Source organism: Branchiostoma belcheri, unplaced genomic scaffold (assembly GCF_001625305.1).
Source record: "Branchiostoma belcheri isolate BF01 breed outbred unplaced genomic scaffold, Haploidv18h27 scaffold1, whole genome shotgun sequence".
NCBI lineage: Eukaryota > Metazoa > Chordata > Leptocardii > Amphioxiformes > Branchiostomatidae > Branchiostoma > Branchiostoma belcheri.
This window is the reverse complement of record NW_017802379.1, coordinates 7,086,508-7,112,844: the sequence shown is the minus strand read 5'-3', so window position 1 is coordinate 7,112,844 and position 26,337 is coordinate 7,086,508. Positions and strand designations below refer to the sequence as shown.

Below are 26,337 nucleotides of genomic sequence, written 5' to 3'. Positions count from 1 at the left end.
GATATCTCTCCACTCATGTCACGTTCCTGAAACTGCTTTACAAAAGTTGTATTCCCTTACCACCACAGGAAAGACATCCACAATTCATCATTGTAGACAGATAAGGCCATGTTGATTTGATTATATGGATGACATCCTCCGGGAGCCCCAAAATTGATGCGCGCGTGCGAATAAAAAAAGTTTTGCAAAAAAAAGTTCTTTTCATTATGAAATCTACGTGGTCATGAGGGTTGAGCAAATGGCACAGAATATGGTTTGGCGAATAATCTAGTCTTCATGTTCATTTCTTTACAATTTCGTCTTTTTTCGTTTGATTTTGGCATTCTACGACATTGGTATAGTTTTTATTAATTTTTTTTTTGTAACTTATGGTATATTTATGCTCATGTTGCAACTGTTTTGTACGATTTACAGTATGGTTGAAAACTTTTTTTTTTTGGAAACGGCCGAAAATTCATGCGCGCGCGGATGTCATCCATATAATCAAATCAACATGGCCTAAGATGAACATCATGAAATATGACACCCCTATCAGGATTTAATTGATTTATTGTCAGAAGAGATGATAGAACGTAATTGTTCCTCTTGGAAGTCTGTATCACCGTTATCCATTCATGCCAAACAGATGATTATTAGATCACAGATTGCTCTAAGCTAGAGATCGATAAAAGATTCTATCAGTATGTTATAAATCAATCTCACCTGTAGGGATGATATTGAAATGATATATCAAACGGTGAAAAGATTGCTTCTTGTTGAAAATGAAAGTTTTATAGATTCTTTATTGACACAACAAAAAGTGTAGGGACTTCTGTATGGTCTTCTACAACTAAAGATCTAACAAAGCACAAATACATGTGTGGATAACGTCATCTTACGTACAGAGTATATGTAAGCGGTAACAATAAAGGTTTAACTATTCTCTAACATGTAGTCTCTAAGATCGAAACATTCTTTAATGTATTTATTTGAACACTATTGGTTATCTCCCCTGAGAATGTAGTTGAATTTATCTAAAGGATCTAACGTATTGAAATCAATTGAACAAGCGGAAAGAAAACACGTTGCCTGTGATTGGTATGCTGATGATATGACATTATTCTACTATTGACTGGGCTTACTATGATGAGATATAAATCCCACAAACACCTGCTTGGGAACGAACCTTAAGCCTGGAAGAGATAGTCGAATTCTCCTGCTAAATACCGATGGCTACCGTGTTTATTCTAGGCTTAGCGTCCTCGTCTTAGCAGATGTGTACAGAATAATTGATGTACGAAGTTGGTGGAAAGTAGTAGTTAGTACAAGTACGGGCACAAACATATGAGCACATAATGAACAATTTCTCGTGATAATCTGAGCTTGTCAGAACGCTTAAAACATATTCTTTCTTTTGTATTTCCGTGATATACACTTGCTGGTATCTGATTTGTTTGGGGAAATTGTAGCCTCCATCAGGCATCAGGAAGCGGCTAGAAAGACTGAGGAGAAATTTGCCAAATAGACGAATAACATGCTTGGGCAGTTGTTTCGATAAAAAGTACACTTTTCTGCTCACCCAGAGTCTAGTAGAGGCTCGCGAAACTAGGTCCAAGAGATTCGTATTACATTAGGCAATCATCAGTCCGTACTATATTCTCTTGAAAGCTAAATACGTCGGTCCTCACACGGTTGACACCAAGGGATTTGGTAACCAGCGATGCCTTACAACAAAGGGAAAACCCCACTCACTGATAATCCACGTAAAACAGTGCGGTTAGGCAACCGTAAGAAGAAAAAAAGGCACATTTCTAGCCGTGCACTTTATCATACATCAAACACCAAAAAGCACAAGCCACTCAGCATGCCATGTTTACATACATGAAAAATCGATAACGTAGTGAGCGCATTTTCCCGGGGACAATTTCCTTACTTTTAACCCGGGTGCCGAACTGTTCTTTTTTATCGATTTTATTGCTGGCCTGTTTGGTCAGGCGAATGCCTTGGTATCTTCCGCACCGTTTGAGAGAGAAGTGGATTCATTCCCAGAAGAACGGAGTGAGATCTCTCTACCCATATTGCAGCAGGAACACGACACGCAAGGTCGGACAGGCAGATTCCGTTCTTGATAAATGTTCGCTTTGACGGCTGGAGGCGAGGGAATGTCGCCTTATGGCAAAACAATCATCCATATACAATTACTTCCACTGTATCTACCCGACGGTTTGGCAAGATAAAACACACAGTCAAGACTTCACAATGCAATGAGGAATGACATGCTCCTCCAGCATATATCAAACGAGCTCATGGACCACAAGGAGACAATGGCACCCGAGACGAGATCGGTTAAAACAACAGAATCCACTCTAAGATAAAGGCGTTCCGACAGAGTCCCATGTCAGTGAAACCGTTCTTAGATGAAATATTCATTGAGGTAAAACTGTTCATCCGATGCTTAGGCCTCAAGGCTACAGATAAACCGATTCGGTGCGTACGTGAGTGAATCTCTAGAATACACAATAATTGTTCAGACTAAGGGCAAGTCTTTGGGGCTCCTTTTTCAATATCTTCTGACGAAGACAGCTTGATCGTTGCCACATTCTATTGACAGAATATTAAAAAGGGCTGCGTATTATTACATGATGTATAATACATTTCAAATGTCCCTGCTTTGGAAATGCCATCTTATATCATATTCTACACATTTTGACAAACGATAAAAAATCATCAATGTGCAGCATATTCTTAACTGATCACCAAAGGGACCAACATCATGCCACGAATGATTGCGATGAGTATTCAACATTTGACATCTAAGCCTCTAGGAGATAATAAAAGAGCGATTTCATATTGCTTCTAAATGAAGGAAATCAAAAGTCAAGGTAGGTTAGCACACCCAAGTGTATAGCATAACGCGTTAACTCGAGGCCGACTCAAAAATTAAACAGCGTGAGGCACAAGACTAGGACTTTCAAAATGACAATTAGACTGGCCTCTCTGCAAGAAATGAAAGAACATGACAGATAAACTATTTGTAGAATCACATTAAGTAATATGAACACGAAACTGGTGTAGTCAACTACAGTTAGATATTGAATTTTTTTCGAAATGATTTTTCAAATGAAACAACTCTTCATTATATTTACCGAAGGAAAACATATTGTTTTTGCTACGTTTCCTCTTCTTCCTCTCCAAACAGTGACCTCTGACCTCACTGAACCAGACTGTCTCTCATCATGGTAACTGGTGCTGGGTTACATCATGTTGCAATTTTATAGTAGGAGGGATTTAGACTCCTGTCACCATATATGTGAATGTGATTGAGTAAGAATTAACAGAGTAGACCATATGCGAAGGTAAACATTATGCAATTGCTTTGCAAATCGTACTTTTCTAGTTGCAATGGGCAACAACGACACCAAACATTTGAAATGGACCCTTCCCAGACGGGTCAAGTTGCAAACCACATTGTCATTGAACCTGAGATAATCATTAAGCTCAGAACAAACTCCGTACCATGGGACCAGGGACGATCCCTGAGCTGATATCTTACACTGTATGATTAATGCGCTCCGTGACTGTCTCTGGCACCGGCTCCATCCATATCCAATTTTGGCGAGAGTTTTTTTTTTCTGGAACCAAAATTGCGTTTGGCAATCTGCTGGTCTGTAGGAGATAGGCGTGTGTCGTTTGTACAGAGGCAATCCCCGGACGTCACACATCAGCGATATGAAGTCACCAACACGACCTTTCTGGTATTGCTGGCAATCGGGGGTTTATGAGCATGGAGCTTGACGACTGTCGGGACATGTTTCCTCAGTACTACGGTACTGTAACAAGTTAAGAATGGGGACTAGTACCTGTATGAAAATAAAATTTTTGCCCTAAATCGACTAAGGTGGCAAGGTGGTTTTGTGGTTAGGGTTTAGACTCAGAATACGAAGGTTCTGGGTTCGAATCCCTGGTAGGCCCCACTGTTGTATCCTTGGGAAAGACACCTACATTGTATTTCCTCACTTGACTCCTCTGTAAATGAGTACCTAGCTTCGGTTAGGGACGTAATGCCGGAGGTCCCTTGTTTAAGGTGAGCAACGTTAAAGATCCCACCACACTTATTGAAAAGAGCAGGGGTCCTTCCCGGTGTGAGTGGTTCAAACCTTACAGTCTAGTCACCACAAATATGGTAAAACTTCATAAACAAATATATAAGATTGTCTGCTTCAAAGACTTCACATTCCCTTTCACTAAAACTTCGACATTGCCAAATTTTCAAGTCATTATGTTATGATAGATGAATTTGTTTTTCACCTCATAATGAACTAAGTAAGTCGAGGAGGTCCATACTTCGTTTAGATCAGCTCAACTGGAGTTGTATGTCTAAACAGTCTCACGATCAGATAATTAATTGGGTTGAGTTACTATTATTCTAAACAAAGTAGCAACGAATCAGAACGCACCTTGCAATCTTCGACAGAAGCTCAATCTGCATCTGCTTGACGCTCAGCTGGCTGGACAGGTCCTGTTTGTTAAACCACGTGTCATTGGCCAGTTGCAGAGCCAAGATGGCGTTCGGCGTGTCTGCCCAACCGTAGGCCGCGTTACGCATCATGATCAACCAACGGGCTGCTCGTTTACTTGGGTCGGGCGGGATCTGTTGCGGGATTTCATTGCTCTGTGTCCTCGGTTGGGCGTCACCTGTTGATGACAGAAACAGAAAAAAAGTTACTAAATGTGAGAAAGTTTGTCAAGCTCAGTCAGAGAATCTCGAACTGCATTGCATTTAACTCCCAAATTATATTGAAAGTTCATCTGTGTTCGTAGAAGTCATTATAATATAAGCAAGATTGAACTGTGATTTCCAACACAACAAAATTTGGAATCACCCAAATTTTGGACTGTACAAATCCAGTCTTAGTCATCAAGCAATCAATCTTGTTCATAACTCCCAAATTACTTTGGGTCGACACTGTTTATCATGATCCAATCTTGCAGTGTATTTGTACATATACATGGAATTGTACAATAGTAGCTAAGTGTAGAGTAGCAGAGGTGTCCCTCTCAACACATGAGAAATGTGATTATGTGAATATTCAATTTGTTTTATGATTAAAGTTGTTTAAAAAAATCTTGCAGCATACCAAAGATGAAGTAGGCATATTTCTGTAAGGGTCAGCTTACTGAAAATTATAAACCGCGATTGGAACAGTGTGTTTTAATTATAGTATTGAGCAAAAATCGCGCAAAAAGGAACCGGTGGCAGCTGATTTGTATGCAGTTGAAGAGGCATACGGACGCAACTGTAGCTGAGAAATAGCCTGTTTACCAAACCTATAATAGCTCCCGAGTCCTATAGCCTATTTGCGGAGAGGCTGCAGGACTAGGCTGCAAGACTAGGCTGCAGGACTCGGGAGCTAGAATAGGTTTGGTAACCAGGCTAGCTGAGAAACCTTACTTGAGAATAACTCCCAAATCTCTTCAGTATCATCTGGAGATTCTTTCCCCATAGTAACATCCGTCGTATCTATTGGAGAGATTATAGATATGGACGTTTGTGTGTGTGTGTATGCCACATTAAGTACATAACAGATTAAAATCAAAGGAACGTGAAGCAATGATTGGTACAAGCATTTAATAAAACCGCAAAGCCAGAGCACAAACTTTTAATTTCGCTTGTCAATTGATTACCATTTTCAATTCAGCCATGAGCTACAAGTCAGCTTCTTCCTCTTATGTTTCCAGTGTATCTCTCTTAGCTTACTCGCGTCACAAGCAATTTAAGTAATTTGCGTCCGATAAATAAAACCCATTGTGAAGTATAGATCACCCAATGGGACGAAATTACTATCCATGCGGGTTGTAATTTAGGCCACAGCAAGTAGATTTTATGGATGACATCCTCCGCAGACTCCGAATCTAATGCGAGCGGGCGAAAAAAAACAAGACGGGCAAAAAAAAACAAGGTTCCTACATTTTTTTTTTAATTTTGACTCAATCATTGTACAAATGGCATGGTTTTGATTCAGTGGGAACATCACATACTAGTATACACAGACAGCATCACATATCACTGCATCAAAGTAAGAAACAAAACATTAAGTCAGAGCCTTTTCTTGTCTCCTCTCTTCATAGTTATCTGCCATCCACCTTCCGGCATGGCAACAGACTAATCTCCAAGCAGATCTTTTGGTGGGGGTAAGACAGTATCAAATTGGCCAGACAGTATCAAAAATTTGATACTGTCTTACCCCCACCAAAAGATCTGCTTGGAGATTAGCAACAGACATCTTTGCCCATTTTCGGCATGGTGACCACTGTCAGAAGGCAACAATTTTTTTTTCCAAAATCAGGCGAAAATCAATGCGCGCGATGATGTCATCCATACAAATTACTTGCTGTGGCCTTAAGAATAAGCTGTCCATCTGAAACTTCCGGAAAGTTTTCTCTTTTGAAGTTACTTTTCTGTAGCAGCTCGATCCTTCTTCACTGTCACTGATTGATTAGTTCGCTCATTCTCACATTAACGGCTCCGTTCTGGGATGAAACTTCCGCTCGGTAAGCAATCAGTACGCCGCACGGTGATTAAAGGATGCCGCGGAATCATTCAGCTTAGACAGCGGCTAATGAATCAACACAGGCGCGGTCTTATTAAAGGGGCATTATGTAACATTTCTTTTGCACCAAAAATTGAAATATTGTATTTTAAAAGAATATTCGTGTGGTTGTAATTTACTTCCACTTTTCAGCATATTTGTGCAATATTGCCTCACATTTTTGAAATTTATGGTTGGCACTAAAACAGCCCACACGAGGTACATCCAGTTTGTGGTGCCACCACAAATTACCAGAATGTAAACAAACATCGCCGGCTGACAGCTGTGTTTAGAGCTTTTAAACACACTCATAAGACATCATATTCTGGCACTTAAACTTCATGAAAGGCACTGATTTCCAATGGAAGTAGCGTTTATTCAATTTACGTTGTACAGAAATGACCAGAAAATTTACATTTTGTATCATCCTAATGTTACATAATGCAGTTTTAATGTAGAATATGCCACACAGTTGCTTTTCAACGCTTACTTAAAAGTTGCTTCGTTGTTTTCCCAGCGATGGTTGTATAGGCCTTACCACCGGTTGTATAGGCCTTATCTGTAGTAAATTCTGGATCCATGCCTGTAGAGAGATAGCAGTTGAGTAGAAGTGTCAAATAACCCACTCACACACTGCTCATGATTTATACTTATGTACACTTGGTACCGGTAAGCGGTATTACTTGGGATTTAAGAGAATACCAGTCTAGTGACTGATATATATGGTTGCCGTCAGAACTAGAGTTGCAGTATTCTCCAGATAGAAATATAGCTGGTAATATATAGCCAACCAAGATATTACTTTTCGTTTGGGATACAGGAATCTAAGTTGGCAGGTACGTGAAATATGCTGTTTGTATCGTGGTGTCACATAAAAGTAAGTAGGAGATCAAACTAAGTTTGAGTTAACGCTGCTTTATGGTTCATACACTCCTTCGCCCACCCACTAAGGCATCATGCAGGTGTATATTGTGACTTTTGGAGAAGAATTCCAGTAGATACATACATCACTACATTGCGGCAACTGTGGATTACCAGGTAGTTCGTTGTCTATCAGTTCACATGATTTGAATAGAGACATGCATAAGCCCCGACCTAGTCTTAATATAAAGATGTAACCATAACATAATGTGGACAACGTGCTACCATTAAATCTTTGAGTGAATCTTCAATCTTAAATTCATTGCATATTTCTGCATGCCTAAATTGGCTAAATGCACATGTGTCCATATATGAAATAAAGACTAAGCTTGAACTTCCAACACTAACTACAATGCCAATGAATGAGGACTTATCCAAAATCTAGTTAAAGCTTAGTCTTTGTTTCATAATGACTTAACCGTTATACCAACACAGATGAACTTTCATGCTATGTGTCCATATAGTTGACATATGGATGAAAGATATGGGTATACTGAACACTGAAATAGCACATTCTGACGTTGAATACTTAAAGTATTGTGTGTTAAAACAACACTGTGGACTACTGTTCAACTACTGTTAACCACTGTTTCTTCTCTCTTCTTGAAACATATCTAAACATGACTGCATACTCTGCCCACTATATGTTCAGTTCTGTATATCATCAGGTAGTTCAAAGCGTATGTCCTGCTTTGACATGTTCTTAATTTCATTCATCAAAACCTATAATCAAGTATACATGTTTAAATTTGTATCCTTTTCTCCTGAACATTTCTCAAACCTCCTGGAGTAAGGGAGAGAGTGTGAACAGGTTCAGCGGTGTAACATGGAGTTGTGTCAGTACCAGATTGCCTGGCATTTCCAGGTCAGGAGTGAGCTCGTTAATTTTCGCCTCAGCAACTCGGTTGACATTTGGCAGACAGCCCCCGCTGCGCGCACATTTTGGCCCTGTACATGAGGCCACAGTAAGTAAATCTTATGAATGACGTCGTACGCGCATGAATTTTCGCCTGATTTGGAAAAAAACAAGTGATTTGGTTGCCATCTTGACAGTGGCCAACATGCCGAAAATGGGCAAAGATGTCTGTTGCCGTGCCGGAACGTGGATGACATAAATATGAAGAGAGGAGATCGACCACACAAGGCTTTGACTTATTATTTTGTCTTTTACTTTGATGCAGTGATGTATTTCATTCCTTTTATATGTCATGTTCCCGTTGGATCAAAACCATCAGTACAATAATTGATTTTTTAAATATTTTTTCTGTGACTAATGGATGTGGTAATAGTTGGCAGTAAAACTAGCATAAGTATCATTTCTTGCTTAACAAGGTTTATGATGTCAAAATTTGAAAATGTAGGAATCTTGATACGTCGATGAAGGTTAGACATCCAGGTAATACGATACGCCCAAAAGCAGTTACTCAAGCAACTGGCTATGATTTTGGAAAAAAATATCCAGTTGCTTGAGTAACTGCTTTTTGGTGTAGGCATCTTGTTTTTTGGCCCGCCTTGTTTTTCTTCGCCCTATCGCATTAGATTTGGAGTCTGCGGAAGATGTCATCCATAAAATTTACTTGCTGTTGCCTGATGTATCCTGCTCGCGATGGTAAACGATGACGTTAATCAAAGTGTGCGCATGAATACGGCCCCGGAGACGGTGATTAATGTGTATCCATCCGCCGGTGGCGAATAGGCCCAGCGCCGATGCGGTGGACCGTGGACCGCAGCAAAGCGTGGAAAGTTTAAGAGCCACATAAAAACCCCGTGACAAATTGTTATAACCTACAACTAAGTACTACATGAAAAGCGCTGATTCCCGTCCAAAAGATCGACCGCCGCTGCTTTCTTTCAAATAGTTTATGCTGTCAAAAGCTGGCTCACATGTAGTCTGTAACATGCTACCTAAGCCTGAAGCACCCGGTGTGGTAGATTGCTTCCAAATCTAGTCCGGGTAGCCAAAGTGCTTTTAGAGACAGAAACTTTATGAGGCTTTGAAGGTACCATATTTCACGGAGACCCATCCCTTTACTTGCGCAGTGGAGCAGCAAAGACAGAAAGTGGGGAGAGATAATACTAAAATATATGTTGCTTTCACCATAGGAAAGAATATATGCCATTCAAGCAATAGCTGAAAGGTTGTGCCGTATATTTTGGCTTTCTTCCATGTGCTCTTCGTAAATTGTGAGATGACAAGAGACCTTCGCGCTTGCAAGGCGGCGATGATAATAGCACACTAGTCTAACAGAAGAGAGCTTGACGTTGAATGATGAATGTACCTTGTATTAGATATACTGCACAAGCTGCACAAGCTATTCCAATCTATAGTCGTCGGCACTTTTACATGCAAGGAAAAAATATCACTTGGGGTCTTGAGTGTGGCTGTTTTATGGGGTCGACATGGGAATGCTTTTAGTTAGCAGATAAAGTGCATGAATACTGCATTTGGCGTACCGGCATTTACATCGTTTGCATCGTTGAACGCTGTAAATTAGAACTCGGTCAGCGGGAGTTTTGTTTGAAATAGCTGACATTGTGGCCGTTATGGGACAGGTGAGGTAGTCCCTTTGTGGGCGTGTGGGCCAGAGGTCGGCACGTTATTTACGGTAATACACTAATCATTACACTTTGAGTCTGGAACGTGTTCATTGAAACTATATCAACGCAATGCCGTGGATTTCTAAAATATGAATCGCATAAAATTTTCTAGATTTGTAACAAGAGTAGCACAATTAAATGTGAGGTAATAAATTATTAACTTATAAAAATTAATTAGTTTAAATAACTAGAAATGTAGCATTTGCAAAGCAAAGGCACAATGTTTACCTTCGCAAATGGTCTACTCTGTTAATTTTTACTCAAACACATTCACATACATGGTAACAGAAGTACAAATCCCTCCTACAATAAAATTGCAACATTATGTAACTCAACACCAGTTACCATGGTGAGAGACAGTCTGGTTCAGTCAGGCCAGAGGTCACTGTTTGGAGAAGAAGAAGAGATGTTTTCCTTCCTTGTGTGTGCGTGTGTGTTTCCCTTGTACGATAAAGAAATACTTGTAGACACCATGGTGAATGAGAAGAGGACACAATCACCATCACACAAGATAGAAATATTTCACGGAGGTTTCAGATCTCCAAATTCCTGTTTGTATAGAAATAATGGTTCAGAAAAAGGCGCTTCATATTTATGGTACCTACTAACACGTCTCAGACTTTGATATGTGCAGTTGTGTAGCACCGTGCACTTGGGGGAAGAACGAAGCGCGCGTGGAATCTAAGCAGGCACAACTTGGCGGGAAAAGAAAGAGTTTTCCGCCCGGATCTGACGGTGTGTGACGTCTGTAACGTTCGTGAGGCACGTCACGGTAGGACTGTATGTTTGCCCTGGCAGTAGCGCCGTAGCGGCAGATAGATCAACCACTGTTGGAGAAATGAACGCTTCGCTTCGCTTGTAGAACCGTTCATTTCACACTGGCCTTCGCATTAGGTCGGTGGTAAATCTTTAGTCGCTACCAGACTAACTACGCTGGATATATATAGGAGAATATTTGCCAGGGGAGTATTGGCTGACTTGGGGTTTCACTGGCTTCGGAGGGAAAGAAACAATATTCTCGCGGCCGACAATTATACATATTAAACTAGAAAGGTAACATATGCATTTGTTAATATCTAATTTACCTTCGCATGTACATGTGGTCTGCTCTGTTAATTTTTTTTACTCAAACACATTCATACATATGGTGACAGGAGTCTAAATCCCTCCTGCTATAAAATTGCAACATGAGGAGTCTAAATCCCTACTGCTATAAAATTGCAACATGATGCAACCCAATACCAGTTACAATGGTGATAGACTGTCTGGTTCAGGTCGTTGACCTTTTGTGTTTGGAGAAGAGGAAACTGGGCAAAAACAATACGTTTTCCTTCGGTAAACATAAATGTATGGCTGCAACTATTGAACATAGAGACATAGAACATAGTCATAACCAGTTTAACCACACGTCCCCCAATCTGGTGCAAGCCCTGCGGTTGCGGTATGACCGAGTCTTGTAGTTCTGTGAACTCAAGCTGAACTTCCTCCCTACAGTCTTCAGTACGGAAAAGTTACGACAGACAGGAGTTAGAAGCCGCAATTCTTACTCCCTACGTCGTAATTACTCTAATTTCCGTTCCGGGTCCATTAGCCAGCTATAGGCGGGCATAACTCTATCATTGGCAGCGTGGGGGAGCGTTAATCCCAACAAATTATACACATCTCAGCCGCGTCTGACGCTCTATTCCTACGGAATAAAAGAACAGCCTCCCCCGTCAGCGGCACATGATAACAGGCTTACCGGGGGAAATATATGGATAATTCCTGGAATCTAAAATACGATCGAAGAAAGATTAGAGAGACGGCTCTTTGTCAAGGTAATTAGAGAGACTATTACGGAGATGATTAAAGGGAAGGGACGGGCTGCCGATTCCTCAATTTCAGGGAGTGAACTTGAAGGCACTGTTTTAGTTCAAGGCCGACTTTATATTGCTATTGGACTATACTTGAATTTCAAACGGAACGGGCGTGTTTGTAATTACCACACTGGGTCTGGCACGCACGTTTAAATATCTAGACTTCACATATATCTGAAGTCGCAGTTGCAACTGCGTTGTCGTTGGACTACTAATGTCACAGTAGACACAAAAGTTTCCTGATATTATGGTCGTAATAGTCAATTAGTTTTAACTACTGTTAGGTATTTCTGAAATGTTTCAAGATTTCAGCTTTCTCATAACCGTACGTTTTCTACGCATTAGAACATACGTGTAGAGGTATACTAGCTCTTAGTTAGTTTTATTCAACATTTTGACAGACATGATATCCGTTGAACTTAGATGCAGAATCTTGATAGACTTATATGCAATTAGCCTCCGGGCACGAATTTGTAATTAAGTTTTCATTATACCAGCTAGTAATCTTATTATAATCTGCCATGCATTGTGTTACAATCGTTGTGCAATAAACTTTGACTTGACTTGGAGGCCTAGTGACATCTCGTACTAGCCACAAAAAGGCAGCAGAATCTTCAGCTAGTTGAAGGCGGCTGCCGCAAATTGAAAGAAGGAGAAGAGGTAGAGAAAGAGGGGTGGGCTTGCGATTTTTTAAAACATAATCCAAGGCAAATGTTTAGTTACCCTCCTCATGCAACGCGAACTGTAAACTCTGTCAGTCTCCACACGTATTATGTTACAACGTACCAGACCAGCTGCGCTATCTGAAGGTCTTGCTCAAGGCGTACGTTAACGTTGATGCTTATCTAAAGATTTATCTGCCAATAATGGTTTGCGGGAAGGAATGCGATCTTCACCCATCACAAACAGCCCATGTACCCAGAGCTGTGTTACGTTAAAGGCATCCAATGCAATTTTAGTGCCCGGGAAAAGTCAATTTCCTTTTCATTGTTTTAATGTGGTAAGTTGACTCAATCCTATCCCATATCATACTGATATCTGTTGGGAAATGCTTGTGTGTATGTCTGTGTTTCCGCATGGCCCTTAGGTCAGGTTGTAATAGATATGGAGTCTTTCACAGTAGATGGAGAAAGTTATTAATCACATCTACACCTGGTAGCACTCGCTGTTTTCACATGTGTTTTTCTTTACATGACCTCCTTGACAGCTGATTGCTGGCGTTGTTTCCCGTCCACAATAAATAAAGACTTGTAGACATCATGATGGTGAATGAGAAGAGGGCAGAGTCACAATCACACAAGATCTAAATATTTATGGAGGTATGAGATCTCCGAATTCTTGTTGCAAGATATGTACCCTGCTACCCAACCTGAATGGATGTACGTACCCACACGTTTCTACGGTTTGATATTCGTCAGAGATTGAAGATTAGAAGTTCTCCGCCAAGATAAGAATGATCTCCGCCAGGATGAACGGAACCTAAGCCCTACCTCGACAGTCTAATTTCCGACTGGTGGTGTAGAGAAGAAACGGCCATTTGATATTCACAAGTGAATGCGGTAAAAGGTGAAGAAGAATATGTACGACGTACATTCGGGAAAAAAAAGACAAATGGTATTCATAAATATACTGCGGACACAATCTTTGAACAGCAGAATATCAGTCTAATTTTGGACTGATGGTGTAGAGAAGCAAATGACATTTGATAACCACAACTGAATGCGATAAAAGGTGGATATGTACGACGTACATTGGGGAAAATAAAAGACAAATGGTATTCATAAATATACTGCCGCTACAATCTTTGAACAGCAGAGTACCACTAATTTTGGGCTGTTAATGTAGAGAAGCAACGGCCATTTGATATTCACAAGTGAATACGAATATGTACGATGTACATTCGGGAAAAGAAAAGACAAATATTCATAAATATACTGCCGCTACAATCTTTGTACAGCAGCTAGAGCACTGCTGATACATTGTACCTGCATGTCAATGTAACTCATTCTCGCAGTGCCCTGGACTTGAACTTCCGGCTGCTGAAGGGTTAGTTGAGGACAGGACTGATCATGATATTCCGAACGGAAATAGAGGTAAAATCCCTGCAGGGTTCGTCTTATACATCAGTTTGAGATAAGACGATCGGAGTGGCATTCCGCCTCCACCGTGAAACTTTGTACAACGCGGCGAGTCAAAGGAATCCTGATACGGTGGGTGTGAAGTTTCCAACCTGCTTAGGGTTTGCGCCTCTATCGCTAGCAGCAGCCTAGAGACTAGCAAACTGAACGATTGCGTTTCAACATGCCTGTGTGGCATAAAAAGGTATTCTGCAAACTGTATATGTCTTAACTAAACAACTAGAAAGGTAACATTTGAAAAGCAAATGCATAATGTTTACCTTTGAATACAATCTGCTCTGTTAATTCTTACTCAAACACATTCATATATATATATGGTCAGACAGAAGTCTAAATCCCTCCTGCTATAAACTTGCAACATGATGTAACCCAACACTAGTTACCATGGTGACAGACGTCTGGTTCAGGTCATTGACCTTATTTGTTTGGAGGAGAAGAAGAAGAAGAAATGGAATGAGAAAGTTCAACTTTGACTTAACAGGCATAAAAATCGAATTATCGGAATATCGGAATTCAATGGACTTATCTGGTAACGATTGGTTATTGCCATCGTACCTAAAGTGTTAGTATAACTGATCCATAGGAGTGATAAAATGATATTGATTGCTATGACAATAATTCTTTGCGAAGCGATACGTATACGTCTGGCATGGCACTGTGCACATAGATACCTGTCAGTTGTTAGTACCTCCATGAAAAATGGAGGTATTGTTTTTGGTAGATCTGTGTATGTGTGTGTGTGTGTGTGTGTGTGTGTGTGTGTGTGATGGTGTGTGTGTCCGTGTGTGTGTCTGTGTTTCCGCATGGCCCTTATGTACTAAGGTGATATTGTAATGGACACGTTTGGGTTCAATCTGTCCCAGAGGGAGAAAGTCATTAATCACTAGAGTTCGCTATTTTACAGGTGTTTTTCGTTACATGACCTCCTTGACAGCTGACAACCGGCGTTGCTCCCTTTGCATGATGAACACGGCATGATGAAGAATGGGATTGCGAAAAAGGGATTGCAAAAGATCTAAATATTTCATGGAGGTCTGGGATCTCCAAATTCTTGTCCTACAAGCAGTTCTAACGTCCCATCAGTCGGTATGAAAACGACACTGCTGGGTGTGGATTGATGGCCGTACCACAGGACGGGGATTATGACAGATTTACACACCTCGGGTTCGTGGGTGGAACACGCGGAATGACACACGGTACACCCGCACACGGGGATGACGAACCGCGCTTCTAAGACTCGCTGAATAACGCGGTGATGAATAGTTCGCACTTTTTGCTGCACTTCTCGGCAAGCTGATAAGGCTGGGGTATCTCTCGCGGGGACACGCGGGAAAGACGTGCGAATAAAGCGGCACATATGTCAGGGTTGTGATGGACGGGAGAGCGTACCGGGTTCGCGTGTGAAAAGTTCAGGGACAGAAAGACGGTGACAGGAGCACTATGGATGCCGTGTCATGGACTACAAGCATGTAACTGTAGGCAATGGGAAAGCAATAGATAACAAGAATTCGGGGATCTCAGACCTCCATGAAATATTTAGAGCTTGTGCGGTGGTGACAGTGTCCTCTTCTCGTTCACCTTGGTGAACACCAAGAACACCAGCTGTCATGGAGGTCATGTAACGAAATAAACCTGTTACGACAGTCAGAGACATCCATAGCCGACGAGAGCCGAAAAATCCCCAAGTTTCGATTTTGTGGTTGAGCAAGCGTAATGAATTGGTGGCCCCCCGCCCAGTAATCTCCCACAGGAAGATTGAATTTGGAGATGGTAACTAACGATATGTCACCCGTGTCAAAGCCAAAACCGAGAGATAAGAAAAACTACTTTCACGCCGCGTTGCCACAAACGATAATCTCTTCCAAACCTTGGGATAAGCTCCGAGGTGCACAACCTCCCGCTGATGTGATTACAAAAAAGCGCGATACACTAAGTGATCCTTTTTAGAACAGTCAAGCTTTCAAGGTGGCCATTGATCAAGGTGGTAGATGGGGGAGTAGATGTGAAGGGTGTTTGAATAGGCGAGTGGCGGGTACAGGTCAGGGGGGGAGACAGTCTTTGCCCTTCCGGTGAGACGTTATTCTGCAATCAGGGAGTTGGACTGGAAGAGGGTTTCTAATCAGGGTTCGCTGGCTTCATGATGGATGTCCTAAGTGAAAAGTTGCATACTGAGTAAACTTTTGGGGCTACTGCATCAGAATGAGTTCTGACTACAGTTAACACACTATATCTATATATTAGAGTCTTGTAAGAGGGATATCGTCACATGGAATTCTTTGGCCATATTTCTAGTCCAATGGAAAGTTAAAGGGGCATTTTTTTATTTTTTGGTGCCACCACAAACTACCAGACTGTAAACAAACATGTTCTACAGTCAACGCACTAGACCCGAGAAAAGGGCTACCGTCATATTGAAAGCTTCGGCCACATTTTCAAACCGAAGCTCCGACCAGTAGTTAAAGGGACGTTTTTGTGGTGCCACCATAAACTACCAGACTGTAAACAAACATGGCTGACAGCTGTGTTTTTAGCTTTTAAACACTCGAAAGGCGTCACATTTTAGCACCTAAACTTTCTGAATAGCACTTATTTGCAATGGAATAGGGTTGAAATTGATTCAACTTACTTTGTAGAGAAGTATGACCTGAAAATTTACTTGTCGTATCATCCTAATGTTACATAGTGCAGCTTTAAGACGCATGTTTTCGCGCTTGGAGAATTCAATCTTAGCTTTGAATTCGAGTCGTTACAACCAGTAAAACTACTTGCGGAGAAGGAAAACATGAGCAACAGGACTATTTCTGTTCTTCTCTGCCTTGCCATGATCGATGTTAATGTATTATTCCACAAGTCCAATCAGCTGATGAAAGGGTTTGTACCACGAACGGTACAAATGATGCTTTCAGACCGAGAAGACGCCGCGGTGTGTAGATAGATAGCGTTCGTTTTACCGAGGATCAGCGGCGATTTCCCCATGTTCACAGGCGGTGCAAGAGTCAAATGTATCACCGGCGCGCCACGATCTCATCTCCCCCCTAAGAACTTCACAAACCGCGGGTTATCTCTGCACAGACCCATCGGTCCAAAACTCTACCAGCTTCCCGCTGATAGTTAAGGCCTGTCAGCTTAAATCAAGGCATGACTGACATCCCCACCGTCCCTGGAGGTTCATAAATGTACCGAGCTGCATGAGCGAACAATGCCTTCACTAACGTGATGTAAAGCCGTACAGGGTGCTTTATGTAGCCCGATTAAATGGCCGGGGGAGACGCATTATTCTCTAACCACAGAGGTAATTGAGGTGATGCCTTCGTTTATCAACCTGCTGCGTAGTGCCGGGGTGACCTTGTCTCTGACCCGGGAACATCTCCTACAAGAGCCGAGTGGTCGGGCGAAGAAAGGAACGGTTTGACGTATCGGGAAGAAGCACGGACGCAACAGCTATGACCAACTAACTCCGCAGACGGTAAATTATACGTTTCCGTCTGAGAAGCAACATATCAGGGAAGAAGACCGCAGTCGGGACCACAGAAGGGCGGCGGATTTTTCATCGCCTGCCCGACGGTGTTGAGAGTGGGATCGATAGTGAAACAGACACATATACGTTCTTGTCTATCCGGGTTACTGTAGGGTGCGTTTTAACAGTTCACAAAAAATCGACGTTACAACATCACCCAATAATTCATTTTTCTATTGGATATCCGGATGGATCTTGTAAAATACAGACGCTTAAAACACCAGAGGCAATATCTAAATCTTATAAATAAGATATTTCCCAAAACAATGGGAATACTGACATATTTACTTATATTGAAATATACTGCTGGAATAGTCTGTTGCATGTTTTTATACCATCTGACCTATGAAGGTGGGATCGGCATACCTACAAAAAGTTGTGGTTCGAACCATTGCAGCCAGGCAATTGCAAACGTAAATCCTACCCCGAATAAAGAAATGTAGTTGAGAGGTATATAAAAAGTTTAGGTGCGTTGCATGTGCCCTTACGTTCACTGGTATTGTAGATAAATCAATTACAGTAAATTTACTTGAAGGCGAGTTCTATCTATATCTGTATATCCGGTATAACCGCCATTCGGCGTAACACACCAGCTTCGCAGGCACGCGGCGCGGCGGCAGCTAGCTATATTACACCGAACGACTTGTTATACTCAATCTTTGCACATTGAATTGCAGCAGTTGTTTAAAGCTATCTAGTGATGATGCCCCAACTGTGCTTGGTGGCAACGAGTTCCACTCTACGATAGTTTTTGGAAAATGCGAGTTATTGAACACCTCAATTCTTGGTTGATAACTCTGATATTTGATGGTATGACTGTTTCTCGTTCCTTCCTGGGCTGGTATTAGGTACTTAGTAGTTGGGACGTCCACTAGTCATGGGAAGTTTATGAGTCATTTTGTACATCATCCATAGTCTGGACATTTTTCTTCTGTTTTCCAGTGACACCCACTATAGGTTTCTTTTCATTTCCGTGACACCAGCACCCCTTTCATCGTTACGTTGTTCGTGCAGAATCTTGCAGCTTGGTTCTGTACCCATTCCAGTTTATCTTTGTCTCTCTTTGTATACTTAGTGTTTGGTACGTCCACCAGTTAATTAGTCATTTTGTACATCATGCATAGTCTGGACTTCCACCTTGTGCCAAAGCAAGAAGATAGGGCATCAAAAGTTGGAGTCCGGTCTTCTATCTTCCCGCAATTTCCCTAAGAACAGCAATTTGCAACCGAAGCCATTATTTCACTTAGACGAAGCCTTTATCGTTATTGCTTTAAAGAATTTAGAGCTAATTGGTACCCCAGTGTCGTTTATCAGTACCCGCGGACCACTTAAGGCCCGGCTTGCTATCTGCTGTATTGATTTTCAGTTCTTTCCAACTGTAATGGTTACGAGGAGATACTACAGTGAGAGAAACTCCGGCAAAACAAGAGCAAGGAAAGACCAGTGTTCTAGCCAGGATTTCTAGCATAGGGCCCCCCTATGCTATGATTTTGACCCCCTATGCTATAACTTTGACCCCTATGCTATAATTTTCACCCCTATGCTAAGTTTCAACCAGCATAAGGGTGTTTTGGGAGGGAGAACCTTAATAAATCTTGCAAAAAATGGAAATATAACTTTAGAATGAAGCTATAGCAAAGAGAAAACCTTAACTTCACAAAATCTGCTCCACATGAAACAAGAAATAGTGTCACAGAGGGTTATGACTTTCAAAATTTTTTGGCTCAATGCGCGATTTGCGCCACGAAAGTTCCTCTTCTGTACCTGAACCCTATGCTATGAAAAAATCCTAGAACACTGAAGACCATTTCTGACTTGTTGTGGTACATGGTTGAAAAGAATACTTGCTCTATCCAGTCCAGAACAGTTCCATAGATAACATGCATTGATAGCCTAGGTACCAAACCTATTTTAGCTGCCGAGTGTCTTCTGTGCGCAAATAGGACGAAATTTTTCTATTTGCTTATCCAGAGAGAAAGAAAGAGACTCGGCTGCTTGAATAGGTTTGGTTGCCAGGCTAACGCATTGCATTAGCTATTTGATGTAAACCTTAAACTGTAAGCACTTTTAAGGAGTGAAATATACGTTTCTAAGTGATTTATGTGAAATGCAATCTTGGCTGAACATCAATATTAACCACTCAGCGTTTTTATAGCTTATAGAACAAAAATATATGCCCAAGGCAAATGGGTTGGTTACCTTCAGTGTATGCTATTCGGGCAAGCAATCTAAATGTACATGTATGCTTTCATCCATGGTATACTACAGACGAATGGTAATGCACTGACTTGATCAAAAGTGCAAACCGGTTAGTAGAAAATGGATGACGCTCTTAGCCGTGTCTTCGCTTCGCAGGTGTTAGGAAGATCCCCGGCTCGGGGGCGCGGTGAAATATGAGCGAGCTGTCCGTGCTTTAGCCCGTCTGTGTACCGGCAACTGATCGCAACACCGCCGGCTCCCTGACGAGATCAACACGGCCGGGCAAAAATCACTTATAGGCACCCAGTGCAGTTTTTAGGGCTTGGAAACCAGATTTTTCAAACTGAATATTCTAGTCGCTTATCTAGATACGAGACCAAGTTGAAACAACACTGTCCCCGCAATGTATATCGACATTCATGGAGCAAAAATCCTCAAATTTCTGACGAAAAACCGGTTACTGGAAGGACCTGGATTGATTTTAGGGTACTACCCAGGAAATAGAGGACTAATTTTGGGGCTTGTTTCTGCAGTTTTAAATGCCTGAATTTATAATCTAATTTTAATCCATCTTAAAGACTGAATGGTCTAAAAGATCCATTTCTGTAAGCAAATTCTTGCCATGCACTGTTGGCGCGGGGAAAGACTGTTGTAAAGACTCTCATATTCGTGGCCACTATGAACAGTCGTGTTTTAGTAAAAACACAGTAGCGATTTTTAATTGACTCACTGTTGCCTACAGCCATTAGTTCCTTTTCAATCTTAATTCATGTCAATCAATATATTCTCATTCTGTATGCTAAACGAACAAGGCAACATGGTTGTTTTTCTTGGTTTCACTCCTACCCTAGAGTATTCTACGAACTATTTGCCTCCTACAAAAAAGCTAATCACACACAAAAGCACGGCTGGCGCCAATGAAGCTTCACATGGGGCGACACTGATGCACAAGTGCGGCGTCTGTGATCTTCAACACTGCAGGGCCTTAGGGCTAGTTTAGATAATGTCGGTAATAACGCTTATTTGGGGGTACAAATCTAATCCTATTTAGACGCATGGGTGGAACTTCGTGGGGATTCGAGTTAATGGAAAAAGATTTCTGTAATTAAAGTTTGCTAGAAAAAACTTGTTCAGTTGTAGGAAGTCGCTGCTACTGTGCGAAAGGAATTCTGGGTAATCTCCAAGCAGATGTGTGACTCATTTTCTTGAAGGTTACAAGTGTTTTTGTCTCATCTATTTTTAAAGTGTGTTTGTGGTATGCTACTTTGCAGCCATGCCGAACTGTTCAAAGTTTGCAAAATGGATAGGTTTGCGGCTACTGTGCGAGAAGAATTCTGGGTAATTTCCAAGCAGATGTGTGATTCATTTTCTTGGAGTACCTGTCTCATATGAAAATAGTGTGTTTTCGTGGCATGGTACTTTGCTGCCATGGTACAGGGTTCAGAGTTCGTCAGATGGATAGCTCCTGCTTCAGACCAAGGTTTCCCGGTAAGCCTGCTTTGCAGTAGATATAATGCACATCACGGCAAGATCTCGCCCCCAGGCTAAACCCACGCGAGAACATCTTACGTGACCACGCGAGATTTGCGATTGCTGCCTTCGCTTCAATGATGAAAGGACTGCACAGACCACTTGAGAACAGACATAAATATTTCATAGAAAGCGCCGGGGATTCCGAAATGGCTCTTATATTCATAAATGCCTGCATGTGGTGCTTGACAACAATATAACTTTATTGATGTACAGCGGCGCTGAGTTAAGTGGAGCGTTACTGTGGAGGCCTGGAGGTCAGGGGAGGTTGTCTCACTGGAGACACTAAGCCTGAACCTTGCCAGGAACAAGGAGCATTGTTCAACAACTGTAACTAATGCACATATGGAATATACTGCCGGCAGAGTCAAATCATTACGTGTTGATTTTAAATAAGTGCATTTGAAAAAGCAAACGGCTATTTCTTACGCGGTTGTAAGAACGATCTCAAAATCAGCACCAAGGACAGACACGGCAATGCTAAACGGGCGTACACAAAAACCAATCGTAACCGAGTTTACAAAGGGGCAACAGAAATTGAATTGGACTTAACCATGACTCGTATTAGATTAACGACTGTTTTCATAGCTATACAATGTATTACCGGCATGCCATTTCCTGTATGATACTGCCTTTGAGCAAATTATTAGCTAACCTCGATTAAAATATACTGCCACTAATAAACTTCTATGCAAGAGAGACATCGTAAAGATGATTATGGTCAAATAATCAATGATAATGATTTAGATAGACATTTCCATTGTATTCTGCGATACTCCTAAAGTGTAGATTCATCTACGTGATTGCCAACACGGTACCTGTATCTGCATCTATATAATATAGCCGGTACGGTATAACCGCCCTTTGGCGTATACGTAACACACGAGCTTCGCAGGCACGCCGAACTACCTGTTACACCTAACCTTTGCACATGTAACTTTAATCAAGGATATCTAGTGATCATGCCCCTACTGTACTTGTCGACAGCGAGTTCCACTCTACGACAGTTCTAGGAAAAAATGATATATTTTGAACACCTCAATCCTTGGTTGATAACTCTGGTACTTGAAGGTATTGCTATACGCTACACCGCTAACTACAATACCAGACAATATTGGCGACAGACAGTACAGATGACAGAGTAATTGGATGATACAGTCCCTACCCTTTAGCCAGAAGGATCCTTTTTGAACCCGTCTGTAAATTTTCCTCCGCAGCATCAGCTCTAGTGCATCAGTATTGACAGAAAGGTTAACCAGCACCATTTGAGCTTACGTAGTACATAACATGGCGTCACTTTCCTTTTCGTCTGGGCTGATTTACTTAATGACAGCTGTAAGGTTTGGCCTGTTTCGATACAAATCACATCGGCGCTTTGGACATACTTGCTCATCTCAAAGCAGATCTTTTGGACAAGACAGATTCAAATTGGCCAAGCAGGCAGTATCCATTTGCCAGGCAGTTACGATTTGCCATCCATTGGATAAAAAAAGATACGGGTGTTCATCAAAAACCCCCAAGAACTATCGTAGAGTGCAATTCGTTGCCACCAAGCCACCAAGCACATCATCACCATAGAAAGCTACAAACAACTCCTGCAATTAAATGTACAAAGATTGTGTGTAACAAGTCGGTGTGATATAGCTAACTGCGGCCGCGCTGCATGCCTGCGAAGGGCTGTTATACCGGCTTAACCGATGCAGATACAGAAAACAGTACAAAAAAAGAACCCCCGACTAAAAAAAACGACTAAAATACTCCCAAACTAAGCAAAAGCCTAAACCTATGCTTGGAAACATTGCCATATATAGGCCCAAAAGACGGATGTAACTTTTCTCTCGCGAAAAGCAAGCCATGACTGTGAGCAAAACGTTAGTTAATTTTGTCCCAATCCCACCATTTCAAGTGGACTATATATACGCCTACGTTATCGCATTGGCAATGTGTCTAAATGAAAAACGTCCATGCACACGACATAGACATTTCTCAACTGTGGGATAATTGAACTGGACCGAAAGCTTTACGTGAGAAACTCCCAATCTTCGTACTACACAAAGACACCTGCTTCAGTGGCTCGGCTCCCTGTGGCGTCGCCCTCGGCATTGTTAGTCCCCCACAAATCACACAGATGCCACATAAATCTGTCTGCCTGCCCACCGAAAGCTAGGAGATTTGCCAACCCAGCGCCGTAACGCCTGATAATTATCCCCCCACAACAAACTCAACATGGCCGCGTTCTGTTAATTTCAACACCCCGGCTCCCCTCACCCCAGACCGATTTTTAATTATTTTTAANCTCCAGCGACACGGAGCCTACCCACTCTGTTAATCACTCACTGCGTTGATTGTTTATAGTTGATAACTTCACGGCATCACTTGATTATTCGAGCCAAAGAAGAACGCCCTTGGGAAATTTGAAATATGTTTCCCGCAGTACCTAATGATGGAGTTCGGTTTTCTGTTCATCACGAATTCTGTTTGAAAATCGAGGACGGCGGGAGCCAGCCGCGCACTCATGCTGTTTGTTCCCTGATTGGCTGAGAAGTTGAGACGTCGTCTAGGCAACAGGTGCGTCATGACAAATACTGCGTCGTCATTGGTTCAGACGATCTCGTGAGGGGTGAAGCATCGTCTGCAACCATGTCGTTCAAACTCGGCCGCACTCATATTGTTCCCTGATTGGCTGAGAAGTTGCGACGTCGTCTAGGCAACAGGTGCGTCATGGCAAATACTGCGTCGTCATTGGTTCAGACGATCTCGTGAGGGTTGAAACATCGTTTACAGACGTGTCGTTGAAATCGCGTTCCAAAAAAAAGCACATGTAACTGCCTTTCTATTATCGTCAAAGTCGTAAAGTGAATGCCAGTTGGGATTCAAGGTTGTGATGACATGATGGCATTGCTTGGATAACGGCGCACATTCCACGCCGCGTGATCATTTATCTTCTAACTCCTTGTGGACGAATTCCAGCACTGGGCATTCTACAAGGGGGACTTCAGCCGTTAACAATCTACGTCCAAACACCAAGTGCCATTACCTGTTAGAATGCCAAGTCCTGATGGACGTACTGTAAAGGGTAATGTGGGAGAGTGTTGAACTTTAGGTAAAAAGCATCTTTGAGTTATGTTTTGCTACATTTTGTCTTCATGCAACCGTTATTTTCGATCCGTTTTTCTCGAGTTTTATCTCAGAAATTAGCATGCTATGCGTGCTCTGTGCATCCGAGCATGTTGAAGGCAGTGTCATACACTCGGAGTGTATATCAAACCCAAACTTCGTGTTTACGGTTTAGGCCACACCAAGTAAATTTTATGGATGACGTCCATCGGAGACCCTATATCTAATGCGAGAGGGCGAAAAAAAAACAAGAAGGGCCCTAAAAAACAAGATGCCTAGATTAGAAATATACTAAGAGACGACAAATGTTAGGACACAAATTGAATGAGGTGACACAGTGTAACAAGCAAGAATTCTTTTATTCATCATCAAAACAGCAATAAATCAGGTGGAACAGCAGTTATCGTCCTGTCCTGTTTCTTTCATCACATTTTTGCACGCCTGCAGAAACAAAGCATGTGCTCCTTACCCATTTCGCGTTACGGGTTTCACGTCAATCTAACGATTTGCGGCACTGTCGTGACTCTTTGGTTATAGTTACAGGAAGCAGAATTTCTTGTTTTGTTTTCTAGGAACAGGCCAAAATGAATGCGCGCGCGGACGTCATCCATAAAATTTACTTGGTGTGGCCTTACTAGTGTTGTTCGCAGGTAAAGGACGACGCCGCGGGATATAACAGGAAAATGTCAAACAAAAGTACTTTCATGCAGGAAGGAGCAATGGCTATCCCCAAGGCGGCTTACTGGCTTTTTCTTCTGCCTCCACAATTCAAGACGTTATCGCCTCCTTGGGTGAAATAAGTTTCCTTAAGAAGTATGGTGGCATCACGGGCCACATCTCCCCAGGTCTCAGCATCCGCAGTCTGCACACGATAACAGGCTCAAAGGACGAGAAGTGAAGTCTAGAAAAGACCGTAAGACCGCGGAAGTACCCGTTGATTTACGTGGCGAGACCATGCTGGTTATTGAACGCATGATGTTGCCCCGGGTAATAAGTCTCGCTGAGAGCGTCTGAAAGCCCAGGACAAACTGATTCAATAAAAACGTGGAGACACTATGGCTATGGCTACCGTCCTCTTTTCAATATCGTCAGCCAATTGACTCCTCATGACAGACTGTGTGCATATATCATAAGTAAAAAGCATTAACTAACATGTTGTTTTGTGTTCATTTTATGCAAGCTGGCCCAATTAAGTTATCGAAGTACATCATTGCTTTACAATTAGTAAACGTTCCCAATTCCTTTCCAGAATGTGTGTGCGATGAGTTTCATTTGACGTGCCTCTCTCTCTCTCTCTCTCTCTCTCTCTCTATTTCTCATTGTCTCTCTCTCTGTCCTCTCTCCCTCTCTCTGTCTCTCCTTCTCCTCTCGCACTACTTCTATTTCTCTCCCCCTCTCAAGCCCTCACTATCATTACCTGGGCCCATCCCTAAAAAAAAAAAACTTGCTACCAGGCGAAAGTTTATATCCAAGAATAAACAGCCAAAGTGTCACTCTCCCTTGTCATGCAGCACTTCAACCATCATCATCAGCCACTCATCATGGCGGCTTTGTAACGACCAATCACAGCACGTCCCAGGGGAGCGATCTCTGACCCCTGACCCCGTCACTCATCATGGCGGCTTTGTACTGCCGACTCCAGGGAAATAAAACCTTATTCTTCTCCACAAAGGAAGCCCATTACCTGTTGGAGACTGATGGAAGTGAAAATGCCCGGGGCGACGTCGGAACCTACCGTCAATCTAATTTTTTTGTACCTTTTGACCGGCGTAGTCCCTAGAGGGGGGTGGTCCTTAATGAAGCAATGGCCCTGTCCGGTGAAACGTCCCATGTCTATCAGTGAACGGGGAGTGGAGTTGGTGCGGAATATTGATTGGAGGAAAGCAAATTTG

At 42.1% G+C, this 26,337-nt stretch overlaps 1 protein-coding gene across 2 annotated transcripts in view; it reads right to left on the bottom strand.

The window, feature by feature from the left end:
* The window catches only part of LOC109462842 (uncharacterized protein CG3556-like), a 71,979-nt gene that overhangs the window by 23,400 nt on the left and 22,242 nt on the right, over window positions 1-26,337 (bottom strand). The window contains exons 1-2 of one of the 2 annotated variants that reach the window (XM_019759488.1): window positions 5,432-5,494; window positions 4,437-4,674 (exon numbers count right to left, since the gene is read on the bottom strand). In XM_019759488.1, the coding sequence (XP_019615047.1) occupies window positions 4,437-4,674; window positions 5,432-5,483 (290 nt within the window). In that variant the 5' untranslated portion in view covers window positions 5,484-5,494. Of the gene's footprint in view, window positions 1-4,436; window positions 4,675-5,431; window positions 5,495-26,337 lie in introns of those variants that run through there. The other variant, XM_019759481.1, reaches the window with a different exon arrangement.